The 13,955-nt window shown below is 49.2% G+C and overlaps 2 protein-coding genes across 2 annotated transcripts; one reads left to right on the top strand and one right to left on the bottom strand.

The window, feature by feature from the left end:
* Positions 1 to 2,660: 2,660 nt before the first annotated feature.
* On the top strand, positions 2,661 to 4,156 carry LOC131206225 (26S proteasome regulatory subunit 6A-B-like). The gene has a single exon (XM_058198691.1). It carries the CDS (start codon positions 2,756 to 2,758, stop codon positions 4,043 to 4,045), a length of 1,290 nt encoding a protein of 429 aa, XP_058054674.1. The 5' UTR covers positions 2,661 to 2,755; the 3' UTR covers positions 4,046 to 4,156.
* A 252-nt stretch (positions 4,157 to 4,408) lies between these two features.
* Positions 4,409 to 7,976, bottom strand: LOC131216170 (calcium/manganese antiporter SLC30A10). Its single transcript, XM_058210588.1, has 5 exons — positions 7,703 to 7,976; positions 5,574 to 6,213; positions 5,369 to 5,494; positions 5,134 to 5,312; positions 4,409 to 5,060 (listed from the first exon to the last, which is right to left on the bottom strand). The coding sequence occupies exons 1-5, from the start codon at positions 7,889 to 7,891 to the stop codon at positions 4,557 to 4,559; spliced, it is 1,638 nt and encodes a 545-aa protein (XP_058066571.1). The 5' UTR covers positions 7,892 to 7,976; the 3' UTR covers positions 4,409 to 4,556.
* Positions 7,977 to 13,955: the final 5,979 nt, after the last annotated feature.

Genomic DNA, 13,955 nt, shown 5'->3' with positions numbered 1-13,955 from the left:
AGCGCACGGATAGCGACAAACAAGGTTTTGGCGAATAATCAATTTACTAAAAACCTTTTTCCACACCGCAGCGTCGTCCGGGGCGAACCGTTTGACGAGCCACGCCGAGGGATGCGGGTTTTGGGTTCACCGCCGCCGTGCAACCCGGACCCCGGGGAGTTTAATTGATCTTCCATCAGCAAACATTTCGGCAACCTTTCGCACCCCGAAATCCTAGACGAAATTGATTAAATCTCAACCGAAAATCGATATCCGCAACAGGAAAAACCGTTTACGGGGCACCTGATTTGGGGCTCTCCCTAAATTGACGTGAATAATTAATACGCAACCGTGCACTGTACCCGGTGGCCGGAGGATTTGGCTGCTGCGGACACATTCCGCTATCAACGCCGGGCCGCCATCAACCGTTGTTTTCGGGGGCAATCCCGAGCAAACCGACCGCAACATCCTTTCGACGGTGTCCGATGGGCAAATGAAATAAAAACCGAGTAACTTTCTCCACCATTTGGCGCGCGAAACGATCAATAACAGGTGTCGATTTAGTGCTCGATTAAACTTTTCAACAACTCCCGGCCATTCGATGGACAGACAGACGGACAGACTCCGGAGTAGGGTGTGTGTTGCCGTTGCTAGTGCTATGTTTTGGGACTCTCGTTTTGTTGCTCCCTTTTAGGCCACCCGCTGCACGGTTTATTGGTGCCCTTTGAAGCTGCCTTTGAATAATTTAGGCTGTGAATCGGGAAAACCGATCTGGACGTTTGGTTTAATGGGTATGTAGAGGAAGGTTAATCGAAAATTACGGGAGCACTCGTAAAATTAATCGCGTATTAGCTTCCTGATGTTGCCCATTGCCTTCCTGATGCTATAATGTGCCTGAGAGCAGGATGAATCTACCGGTTGATCTCTAAAGTTCCTAAGTACGCTTAAGTATATTATTTATTGCTGAAATTTTCTATATCACACTATTTTTTTATACTAAGGTACCGTAATCCTCTCACCACTTTAAAATGAATTTTCACAGCTTCCGTACGCGAAACGGAGGAGACTCACAACAAGCCATAAACGTTAACCCAGTCCCAGGCGGTGATCAACGCCGGTCCTAATTCGACAAAATCGGTACTACTAGCCGGCACCGCTGCCCTGCATTTCGTGGCTGAATTGCATCCCGGCCGAACGACTGCATCCCCGAACCTGGCGCCGAAAAGCATCCTCAACCTCCCCACTAGACACGCAGGTCACGTGTCTGGCGCAAATATGACGCTGAACGCGCGCCACGCGCCACGAGCGCGAAAGGAAAACATTCCACACTTGGTTTTTCACTTCCACTGGTACAAGCGAAACCATAAACGTTACCGTTTGGCTTCATGGCTCTGCGCTCCGGCAACTGCGACCCGTGCCAACGGTGTACGATGAAATTTATACAACGTTCAGAGCATCGCCCGGAACGTAGCCATAACGCTTCGGCCAGCTTTCAATTACCTCGTGAACCTTCGTGCTCCATAATTGAGCCATTAGACCGCGCCGATCCGAAGCATCTGGTCCGACCAGCCGTCAATTTGGCCACGCGGATTGCGGTGTACGATGCAGCAAAATTCGTCTCCGCCTCATTATGCGCAACACTCCCCGCCGAACGTGGTAGATAAAGTTAAAACTTTACAACCAGTCAGTCAGTCAGCCGGGAGAAAAGCGCGTTGCAAACGAATAACCGTAACGTTATTGATGAATGAATTTTCAGAGACCACATAAAAAACGCTTCGACGAGTGCAAACGGAATATGAACACGCTTCAAATTTACCCCTATAACGTTGAATTGAAACTTCCGTTCGCTACCATCTTATTTATTCGTTTAGATACCCCTCATCCAAGTTAGCGTCGCCATTAAGGTTGACGAGCTAAATACAGTTTTGCATGTTAGTATGTTTCTTATAAACCCTTAAAATTACATACCGGACCCTACCTGTTTTGCAAGAATTACTGAACAAAAAATCGTAAAACGAAAACAGCTTACCTTCTCGTGGTTCGGAAACATGTTGGCTAGTGTTCCTCGGAGGATTCTTTTTATCTAAAAGACATCGTTCAGAAAATAAGATATAAAGTTCTGTTTCATCCTGAATTTTAAATTTTCAAATTAAAGCTTTAAGTGCGACAGAATAAGTTACCTGGCGTTTTGATCACTCACTATCATGCTTTCATTACACCTTCGTTCAACGTTTTTCATGATAGATCAGTTTAGTAGTTATTTTGGAATATAATTGAAACCGCCTGGAATACACCAACTTGAACACAAAACGGCTGGAAACTGTTGAAATTTGACAGCCGGACTTCCCCTTTGAAATGTCGGACTTTGCTGATTGGCGTTGGAAACAGCCCAAGATGTATATAGATTAAACATGATGTGATGCATTTAACTGAAAACTACTCTTTTATTATCTCAATTCGTACGTGATTGAATATTCATTTCCAGTGTGTTTGAAAGTATGAAACGTATTAAGGAAATAGACCATCAGTTGCTACCACTGTTTTCAACAGCCCTGTAATTGCATGTGTCGGACTGCAAAGTCTGTCGGAGTGCGTTTGACAGTCCTGAGCGGCGGCAATTTGACGTTTTGCTTTGTAATCAGAGTTTGTATTTTCCATAGTCATTCTGGCCGAGTGTTTTTTACAGTTCAGTCGCGATCGCTGTGCTTTGTAATCGTTTATTTTAGTTTGCCTCAGTTGTAGCACCCGACGATTAAGCGGTACACCCGTCGGTATAATGGCCGCCACGTTGGAAGACAAGGCGCTGTGGGAGGAGTGCGGCATAGAGCTGAGCGACGAGGTGCTGAAAATGTCCACGGACGAGCTGAAGACGCGGGCGCTGCTGATGGACAACGAAATCAAAATCATGATCAACGAGGTCGCGAGGATGAAGCACGAAGTGAAGACGCACAACGAGAAAATCAAGGACAACAAAGCGAAGATTAAGGTAAACAAAACGCTCCCGTACCTGGTGTCGTCGGTGATCGAGCTGCTGGACATGGACGGGCAGGAGGAGGAAGAGGAGGACGGTGCGGTGAAAATGGCCGACAGCACACGGAAGGGCAAGAGCGCGGTCATCAAAACGTCGACGCGGCAGACGATTTTCCTCACCGAAATCGGGCTCGTCGAGGCGGAAAAGCTGAAACCGGGCGATCTGGTGGGCGTAAACAAAGACTCGTACCTCATCCTGGACACCCTGCCCGCCGAGTACGATGCGCGCGTCAAGGCGATGGAGGTAGACGAGCGGCCCACCGAACAGTACTCCGACATTGGCGGTCTCGACAAGCAGATACAGGAGCTGATTGAAGCGGTCGTCCTGCCGATGACGCACAAGGAGAAGTTCAAAAACCTGGGCATCCACCCGCCGAAGGGAGTGCTGCTGTATGGCCCGCCCGGGACGGGCAAAACGCTGCTCGCCCGCGCCTGTGCCGCACAGACCAAGTCCACGTTTCTCAAACTGGCCGGACCGCAGCTGGTGCAGATGTTCATCGGTGACGGTGCGAAGCTGGTGCGGGATGCGTTCGCGTTGGCGAAAGAAAAAGCACCTGCAATTATCTTCATCGACGAGCTGGACGCTATCGGTACGAAGCGCTTCGATTCGGAAAAGGCGGGCGACCGCGAGGTGCAGCGAACGATGCTGGAGCTGCTGAACCAGCTCGATGGGTTCAGCTCGTCGGCCGACATCAAAGTTATTGCGGCGACCAACCGGGTTGACATCCTGGATCCGGCCCTGCTGCGGTCCGGGCGCTTGGATAGGAAAATTGAATTCCCACACCCGAACGAGGAGGCCCGAGCCCGGGTGATGCAGATTCATTCGCGCAAAATGAACGTTAGTCCCGACGTTAACTTCGAGGAGCTGGCACGCTCGACGGACGATTTTAACGGGGCCCAGTGTAAGGCGGTGTGTGTCGAGGCCGGCATGATCGCCCTGCGACGAGGGGCCACGGCCCTCACCCACGAGGACTTTATGGACGCCATCATGGAGGTGCAGTCGAAAAAGAAGGCCAATTTGAACTATTTCGCGTAGGACACGCAGACCCGACACACATGGTCGAAAGAGAAGTTTAGTTTGAACTGCTGTGAAACTAGTTTTTTTTGCTTTTCGTTAATTTATGATCAATAAATAACCATCGGTACACGTCTGCTGGCTCTGCTCATTCGTCGATCAACCCTTGCTGATAGTACTCTTTTCGATCCGTACTTGATAATGAGAAACAGAGGGTAGGTTTTCAGCGCTTCATATCTTTCTTCTCGTGGTCTGTCCTTTGTTTGAATGATTGTAATAAATAAAAAAATATAAAATAAAGCACGGCGTATCGCTAGTAAACTGTTGGGTTTTATTCTTAACACAATAAAATGCTAGTTCACGTCCAGCACACGAACTGTTTTCTTTCTCTCGCGTTGTATACGATATAAGCAATATGGCAACACCTTCGGCTAAGGAGGTGAAATCAAAGCACAGGCCACGTCTCCCTGTATAGCTGCGGAACATTGGCGAGGACAGCAGATTTTGCTCGTCGACAAGAAAATACCTTCCCTCAGGAACCGTTTGGTTCGGGCTGTTCACAATCAGTCTTAGCTGGACCCGTTTGTACTGTAGGTGAGTCTTTCTCCTCCGAGTTACCCACTACTGGGTCGGACCGCGAACTAGAAAGTACCTCCGCTGGAACCCCGTCACTCCCGCCTTGCTGATCATCGCCAATCACTGCGACTTCCTCCAAACACTGCTGGCCACTCGGCGGCTCCATAGGAGTCATTGGAATCTTCTCACAGCCGCCCTGCGTGCTGCCGGGTTCCGTGATCACTTCCGTGAGTAGCGGTGCTTTCGCTGCTCCATCTTCCTGTCCCGTGATCGTATCGCAACACTGGCGACTAGCACACTGCGCTACGGTACGACACTGGATCAGGCAACTCTCGGTCGGGCCAACCTGGCCCAGTGCGCGGCTTTCACTCATAGTTTTAAATTCCGGCTGGATCGTCACCTGGTAGATGCCCTGCTCGTGGAAGAATGCGATCACATCGTCTTGGAGAGTGTGGAATACCTGTCAAAGAAAGGGGCAGGGCGCGTTAGAACAGAGGAGTTAGTTACAGCGGAAGCGTCTTCTAACGCCTGACCTTTGGGCTTTCAAATATGATGTGCACCGTCGAGACGTACTGGTTCCGGCTCAGCTGCCAGATGTGCAGATCGTGCACAGAGTCAATATCCTTGAACCCGTCCAACAGCGATCGTTTGAAGATTTCTATATCGATCGTGTCGGGGATGGTCTGAAGCAGTATCATCCCCGATTCTTTCACTGTAGACGGTAGTCTATGTGTTAAATGGTCATTTTGGACAAAGCTTTTTACTCACTATACGGGTAGCTCAGGGTGATCAGAATCACGCAGGACACGATCGCTAGCGCGGGATCCACAAACTTCGACGTCTCTTCGGTGGTGTAGTACACGATCAGCGAGCAGACGATCACGATCACCGTACCTAGTGCCGCGTGGAGGGCAATAGAAATAGAAGAACACCTTGTAGTGCATACGGCGAGGATATCCGGCCACAGACTTACTGCAAATGTCACGCATCAGCTCTCGGACACTCTCGCGTTTCGACTTGCTCCGCAGATGCAACGGTGCGTCGTGGTGTCTCGAGCCGGACAGACGCCGATTGCCCTTCCGCACACCGTCCCCGCTGATGGAGTGGTCAATGATGACGTTCCCGCTCGACGTGATGTACAGGAAGCTGCCCTGGTGATACGTGTACCCGCCGATCAACAGATAGCAAATACCGTTGAGGATCAGCCCGAGCGAGGCGAGCACCAGGATTTCGCCCGCAAAGTGCATCGCATCGCCGTGGTGCGACATGTGGAACAGGGTTTGCAGCGCTTCGACGACGGCCGAAAAGCAGAACGACGCCATGAAGATGCAAACGACGAGCATCGTCAGGATATCGATACGGGTCCAGCCGAAAGTGTTCTTCAGGCTGGTCTCCCGCACCGCGCGGGCTTTCGCCTTCACGTTGCGCTTGATGTCCAGGGCCACATCCGTACTTTCGCTGCTGCCCTCCGGTGTGCCCAGGGCAAGTGGAACCTCCGTGAGCTTGCCGCCGGCCCCGCCACTCACTTCCGGATCGGTTAGCTGTTGCGAGACGGACCGGGCATCTTGTTGCAAGGGTTGTCCACAGTCTTGGGCCGTGTGCTTGGCACTTTTCTGCGAGCGAGACAAGCAAGAGCGCAAAACAAAACATTAGCCCTGAACCCATATCACGCTGGATCGGCATGTGCCGCCCATTATCTCCATATGGGAACCGCTGTTATAATGGATAATTAATTTTGTAATCGCGGTTCAATTCGGGGCGTCGCCCATTTTTTATTGTTTGGCCTGGAAAGGAATTGCCGGGGACAATCTGTAACTATCCACAATCGAATCGATAGCACGAACGTGAACGATAATCGATCACCGGACTTCCCTGGCCAGTTATAAGAGAAACGGTGCGATTATGCGATAGAAGTTCAATGTTGCTGTATGGTAACAGGTTGATTATGGGCACAAAGTCGGCACTAGCCGTGTTACGATAATAACTATGCAAACTAAAGATAATTATCACAAAACACGGTGGATACACCAACGAATATGCAAGTAACTGTTTTGAAAATTTAAATTCAAACCATTCTTAATATTAACACATTTGTACCTTTTTTACATTTTTTACATTTAAAAAAAAGTAATGTACGATTATCGAACTGTGAGCCACAATTCTCATGACATCTTTTATTAATTTCTTCTACTTTTTTGACGAAAGTAGCACCTGCAATAAAAATTTTCACAAATATTCGTTCCACTCTTTTACAACTTTACTACTCATTAACCCACCGCATTGTTCAACAAACCGGTGATAGGGACAATGGGCAAACAAAAGTGTAAACCTTTACAAGCCACCCTAATTACCCACGGATAACGAGGTAGAAAGCCAATGGTACACATTAATTGGGTGCCACCGAAGAGACTACACGAACGTTGAACCTTCTGGGTGAGTGATAACGTGCGGCTTGAATTCGGGCTAATGAAGAGCTAGCCTCGTGTGGCCACGTTCTACTTAGCTTACGCAGCCGCGTTGGCGGCAGGTTGCATATCCGACGTTCAGTGGCCGCGGCAATTTAGAAATAACGATGCGCTACGGAAAACTACGCTCAAATGCCATTCCAGCTGTGGATGCAAAACGGTGCCTCTTCGCGTACCTTGCAATTACTCTTCGATGGTGTTGCGGGTGGTGGCCAACCTACAACACAGCGCGAGGCATGAAAGCGAAAGTCAGGGCCCATAAATGCTCGACACCGATGCCGGGGGTCTTTATCTTGAAGCGCCATCGTACGGGCGCTGCGGTCCCGCTCAGAGGCGTTACCGCGCACTTGAATTATGAGCTGATTTGAAACGAGTACACCTCCGCCGCGATGCCACGATCATACGGCGGGGGTCGGGGCAAGGTAAGCCACGAAGCTAAATGCCACCCGGCTGGCTTCGTCGGAAGAAGCGAACCTCATAAATAATGCCCCACTAAGCAAATCTAATCATCGTAGCTGCTAATCATCATACTTCTGTCTCCCGCGCCGTTCAAACGTGGTGATAACGGATGGGGAACGAACGTTAACACGAGTCGCTACAATTAAAGCAAATCAAACCGATGCTTTACGCTGCATACCTTTATGGTGAGAATGCAGCCGGTGAGGGCAATGATGTTGCACATCATGTGATAGGAGTTAACGAGCAGCACCAGCGAGTGCGAAATGTGGCTCACGAAAAGCTGCACCGCGAAGTACACAGTCGAGAGGGCGAGGACTATGTAAAGCTGCACCGGTTGCAGTTGGTAGATCCATTCCTTCATCGGCATCCTGGGGATCTAGGGTTGTTGACGGGTTGTATGACACCAAGACGAATCACTGTTGGCTTCACCTGTTGCCCACCGGTTCACCTGCTTCATGGGACCTGCAAACGGAAGATAAACGTATGCTAATTTTTCAATGTTTCTATTTGATTATTTTACTCATGTTCAAAGGAGCTTATTACTAGTGTGTTCAAAAAGTTCGTAGCTTCGATAACAAAGAACACTGCTACGAGCCTAATTTGTACACTCTTCATGTGAACGTATAGGAAGTTTCATTTCAATCGGTCAATTAATTTAATTTTTACACAAGTCATTTAGTATCAACGTGTTACAGTATTTTTTACAATGGAAAAGTGATTGCATTTTATTTTTGGATGGTTTAAAAGCAAAGGAAATTTATTAACGAATGTTGAAAGTGTATAAGGACTCTTCGCCTTCAATTAGAAAATAAAAAGGAGGGTTTCTGAGTTGAAACGTGGTCGTACTAGCTTTCAAGACGATCCATATCAACAACAGCGTTTTCCATCAAATGATGACGTCATAATATGACGTTTTTTTGCACCTTGTCACAAGAACATTTTGAAAATGACCAAAGTTCGTGAATTAAAGTTCGAACTGTTTTGTCCCCTAACAAATTCCATCTGTTTTCAGACCCAAAACAATCATGCGTGAAAAGTGTTGTTCATCAAATGATGACGTCATAACAGCAACAAAAGCGTGTTTCGAAGCCTTTCCAGTTTTTCACTTCAGGGATGGAATTTATAAATTGGAATTTCCTTGGAACAAGTGTGTTGATGTTCATGGGTTCAGGCTATATTGAATAATAAAGTGAATTTCAAATCATAAAAATGTGTTTTTTCTTATTATGGAGGCTACGAACTTATTGAACGGACTGGTATACTAAAGTTTTAAACCTTCCATTGGCTCTAAAGGTTGTAAATCTATTTTCACTATTCAAGTATATCCATTGTGTGTGGTTTTTCGACAGCTCCAAGTGAGATTTGTGAAGTCACACGAGTGGATCATCATATTTTGATCGTCCCTTAGTATGGTGGTGTCCCTGTTGCTTTTCCGAAATTTTTATTGCACTTCACCAGAACAGCGGCAGCTCTGCACGACGAAAAACCTGTCTACAAAATATCGTGACAGGGCAGGGAATTTGGTGCTTTTGGTGCGCTCAGCTGACAATTATCTACTACGAACTGTTGGGTCAACCCCACACGGTAACCACCCACCGTTACTAACTCCAACAGCCCACAGAAACCACCACACCACAAAATTTAACGCTTAAGTGCACATCTTTTTCCCTCACATTGCCACCACCGTTACCAAAATGGAAGCCAAACACGCCACAATCAACTTTTATTCACGCAGCAGCATCATTATTTCATTTTGAACAATAATTCTGATCCCGCAACACACACTTCCCTCTTTTATTGGGCCCTCGGACTTCACGGACGCCGCGGTCCCGAAAAGCCCATTGCGAATCTTACATAAATCAAATGAATTTAAAATTCGGCGAAAAATTCTTGCCCTGCAGGAGCGCATAAATCTGTCCAAAGGCAGAATGATTCAACCCTTATGGAACCGCAGGCGGGGGGCCACAACACGCACATTTTAATTGCATTTCACAGAAATCGGTCGCCGGACAAACCGGTTCCGTCACACGGTGCAAGGATTAAGGATCGAGAATAGCGGATCTTACAACAGACCTTATTCCGCGAAATCTTGTGACCACGTGAGCCGCGGCCGATAGCATTCGTTATCGCGTTATCGACCAGCAGAATGCATGCCGCGCAATTGTATGATCCGTCCGCCATTAGTCGCAATAGGCGCACAATGCTCAACAATTGGATAAATGCACTCTGCCGTGTGGTGGCATTGTGCCCATTTGAATACTGGCGGGACCGAGAAGTTAAGAGCCACGGGCCAGAGTGGCGACCGGGTGGACTCGAAAGCTGGATGGAAGTTCCCGGTCGTTTCCCAGCCCGTAAGTGCAATCCACTTTCGCTAATCGTGTGCGACATGCTCACTGAGCCACGACGACGAAGCGGTCTCAATAAGTTACGGGGGACGGGTGAAATGCAAGAAGGCGAGCACGGGAAGGAAGCGACCTCTCAACAACATTCGATCCCTTTTTAAAGTGCTGGTTGTACCGAACGGACTCCATAATATTTCCATAATTAATAACGTGTGACAAGGATTTTGGAAGGGTTTCCATGGGATGATGGTAGCTGAGTGTACCAAAATAGTTCCCTTATTTTTAGTCTCCTATCTGGAAGATGTTAGCGGTAAGGGACAACCTCTTTGGCCTTCGGGGACCCAACAGCGTTCCCATTCCGTTCCTTAAGCTAGATTAAATTTATGATGAACCATAAACCGTCTCTGGCGCTCTTATCACTCGGGTTACCGCCGGGGTAGTGGCTTCGACTGACAATTGGCACGCAATTCCGGGGACCGTGCGCACTGTTTGCCGCAGAGCTTAAATGCCTTAGTGGCACTCGGAACCACTCCGTTAGTGATTACCATACTTTATACCCGGCCCGGGTACACCGTGAAGCAGATGTGGAGAATTGCTTAACTACAATCAATTCAATGCTAACGAGGAAACCAGAAGAATCGGTGGACCGCTGAAGCAGCTCTCACGGTCTAGACAGGAAGTTGCAGCTTCAGCCACGAATTAAGTGGCACCACACTCAGGCACCACAGTTGGCCGTTATAGGAAGAAATCTTTGAAGTTTTAATGTCCACACTGGTCCCCCACTCAACGGGAGCCATTTCATTCAAATGAAAGTAGTGGCCATGATGAAGCGCCCACGTACGGAGTGGAATTCATTGCACGCGACCGAAACCAAGAGGCAAGCGATGGCCACCGCGGCAAACCTTGTCCCAGTCCCGGGCATTACATCAGCCGACCCTAATCGAACCGATCAGCTCCAATCGATTCCTCGCTACCGAACCGACCATTGCATTGCACCAAAAAAGTCCATCCATCAGTCCAGTCCGTTCGGTAATTCGTTGCGCGCGCGAAGGTGTCACGGAATCCGTACCCCGATGACACGTGCAATGCAGGCAACCCACAGGCACACGAAAACTGGAACAATATTTGCGCACAATGCGCACCAACAATCCACGGAACGGTTTTGGGGGCTGTGGTTGAGTTCTTTTAAAGACACACTAATTGGAATGGGACACACAGCCGACATCCGCCGACGTCCGCCGTTTGTTTGAAATGGTAATTCGGCGGTCAGTTGCTTCGCTTGCTTCGCTTTGCTGACCGCGGGAATTCGGCTTTTTCGTTTGATAACTGGGCCAACTGAGTCGGCCGACTGAGTTGCCAGCTTCCTTCAGTGGTTCTACTTCTGGCGGGGCCATTCTGTGAGAAAGATGGTCACAGTCGCACGGAGCAGTTCTTCTTTTGTTGCGATCCGAACACCCCGATGTATATGGAGATGCGACAGCTTCATGACCTCGATCGCTCAAATCTCGCCCAAACCGGATGGTGGTGGATCGATCCACCCTTCCAGTGCCCTCGAATGCTCGATAGTACCAGGTGCCGCAAACGAAGGTGTCCACGAGGTGGCCCCAATTTCGTCAAGGTTGCTGCATATTTGTGCATTCAAACGGTGTCGTCTGTCTGCCGAAAATGTTCGGCCCAGTGTCAATGACCATACGACCGGCTATCATGTTCACCACTACCAATCGTCGGGTGGGTGTGCCACAAACACCCACGAATTTGTATGCCACCCGCGGACGAGGTCAAGGTGAAGACGGCGGCCGGTCCGTAGAAGGCGTTTGTTTACACGTCCTGCGCTTCTTTCGATGTCCCTGGCCCGTTCTCGATGAGGCCGCGCGCAGGGGTTATCCGACTGTTTGCCTCATCTATTAGGGTTTTGATTCAGTCTCAGTTCGAATCGGTAGGCGAAAGACAGGCAGCAGACGAAGTTTGGTTGACTCCTGCTCCCATTGCCGATTCCTGATTCCCATGTGACACTCGAGCTACAGGCAGGACTATTTTTCTTGAGGCTAGACATCAAAACGGTAGCACACAAATGCTCCCGGGGGACAGAGCATAATTGCTAATTAGGCTGTTTGGAAGCGAGCCTGCCGGGGAATATCTGATTCAACGGGCCGCCCAATTACCATCCAAATGATTTATTGACACACTCCAACACAACCTGTTGATAGGCAGACGATCAGGTGCGAGAGCCGACATAAACCGACTCCGATTGGTGGTGGTGAGATAAGAACCACCGGGATAGCGCAATAGAGGACACAATTCAAGTAGCACGATTAGATTGCGGTTTTGCCGGTTCCATCATGAAGCCGCGCGAACCCGAACCCGACACTTCTCTGGTCACGATGACCCCAAGGTCCAGGCATCGGTGGCCGTGATGCTGTGGTTAGTAGAGCGAAATAATGGTCGCCAGCCGGGGCCACGTGTTCCGGTTCCGACCCCAACATCGCGATCCGATAGCGGAGTGTTTAGGTGCGCGATATTTGCCCCCTAATCTAGCGAGCGATAAACAATAGAACGGAACACCGTGAAAACCGCACCGCACAAACACTCGCACATTGGCCACAACAGATTGTGGCCTATTTTTTCCCACCACATCGAGTCGAGGGTGATGGGGCCGCGTGTAGAATGTGGAAGACTTCTAGTCGCCAACCCACAGTTATGAGGCTGAGGTTTTTGCACTTTTAAGCTTCTTATTTCTTGTGGTTCTTCGTATGATTATCAATCAATAATCACCTATCGGTTTTTCTGGACACTAAGGCACTCCGACGGCAGTGTGTCGCCTCGGGGACACCCTCGGACTAGGGCGGGCGACAACGGTGATTACTTGGGAAACCGCTCGAGACGCTTCCAAGAATAGATTTCGACACCGAAAACAGCACTTCTTTTCTTCCTCTATGACCACGCGCTCTAATTTGGCCCCCCTCGGCGAACGGCGGAAAACTGCGGGACGCCAGGCGCTGTTAAACCGGCACCAGATTGGTGGCTTTCCGGCTTCGAACGCACAACGCGCGGAACAACCGGTGATGGAGAACGATCACGGCACAGCCCAAAGCCAAACGTCGGATCGCGGAACGATCCGCTTCGGCCACTTGTTGAACGCGAACTGCCGAACGCGAACCGCTAAATTGCGCGAGACGCGATATTCGGTCGCGGCTCCCGCACATACAACACCCCGCCGGGCCGGCCGGGTGGGGGGTGTGGGTGCCGGTCTCGATGTCTATCCCCCCAGGCCAGTGATCGATACGATCTAATCTAATCGCGCGAACTGGTTGGTTGAGTGGCATTACGTCTCGTTGGTGCCACTCGAAATCTGTTTGTCTGGCACTGTGGAAAATTTGGAATATTTCATCCGACGAATCCGAACTTACAGTTTGAAAAGGCCACTGTTTGGGATTTTGGGATTTTACCATTTCCGGCTCTTCAGCGCACACAATAGTTTTACACTTCACAGCGAATGACTTTTACGCTTTTCGTGGCGGCCCCGGCATTCAAATCGTACACAGAAGGACGCAACGACGAACACATCTCCACGCGACCACAAATAATCACACCAACACATCGACTGTTATTTTGTAATCAACAGCTGATAGCGTTTCCACCACCAGAACACACGATATGCGCGCAGCATAATGCTTTAATTCGGGGGGTCCATGAGAACGCCTCCCAGCATCGAAAGCCACCGGATGTGGCTCGGTTGTATGTTTGGTGATGACTATGACCACCGCAACACAATTGCATCAATAAGGCCACAACCGCTCGATGCGTTTAGGTTCGCACGTTTAGGTTTCATACAAAATATGGCCAATCACACTCTGCTTAGCTTCATACAAAACATGGAGCACATTCACTTACCTGAGGGAAAAAAAATCAAATTCAGCTTCCGGATTATGCGATACCGTTCGACAGTAACACAAAATATGAAACAAGTTTTTTAAACCAAAAGCCAAACGAAAGAGCCTCGAGTTCCACACGACGGCACACTGGCGACTGACTTGCGCATATCCTGCACATCCTGCGTTAAGTCCGGATCCTTCGTTCCCACCCTTCCCA

Source organism: Anopheles bellator, chromosome 1 (assembly GCF_943735745.2).
Source record: "Anopheles bellator chromosome 1, idAnoBellAS_SP24_06.2, whole genome shotgun sequence".
Taxonomy (NCBI): Eukaryota; Metazoa; Arthropoda; class Insecta; order Diptera; family Culicidae; genus Anopheles; species Anopheles bellator.
Note: the sequence above shows the minus strand (reverse complement) of the source record. Positions and strands in the feature narration are given on the sequence as shown.

What these genes read in the sequence shown, in the direction of transcription:
- LOC131206225 (XM_058198691.1), top strand. Translation starts at nt 2,756, where the DNA reads ATGGCCGCCACGTTGGAAGACAAGGCGCTGTGGGAGGAGTGCGGCATA.
- LOC131216170 (XM_058210588.1), bottom strand. Translation starts at nt 7,891, where the DNA reads ATGCCGATGAAGGAATGGATCTACCAACTGCAACCGGTGCAGCTTTAC. An exon ending in GCTGCATTCTCACCATAAAG is followed by an intron (nt 6,214 to 7,702) that starts GTATGCAGCGTA and finishes TCTCGCTCGCAG; the next exon opens with AAAAGTGCCAAGCACACGGC. An exon ending in TCATATTTGAAAGCCCAAAG is followed by an intron (nt 5,061 to 5,133) that starts GTCAGGCGTTAG and finishes TTTCTTTGACAG; the next exon opens with GTATTCCACACTCTCCAAGA.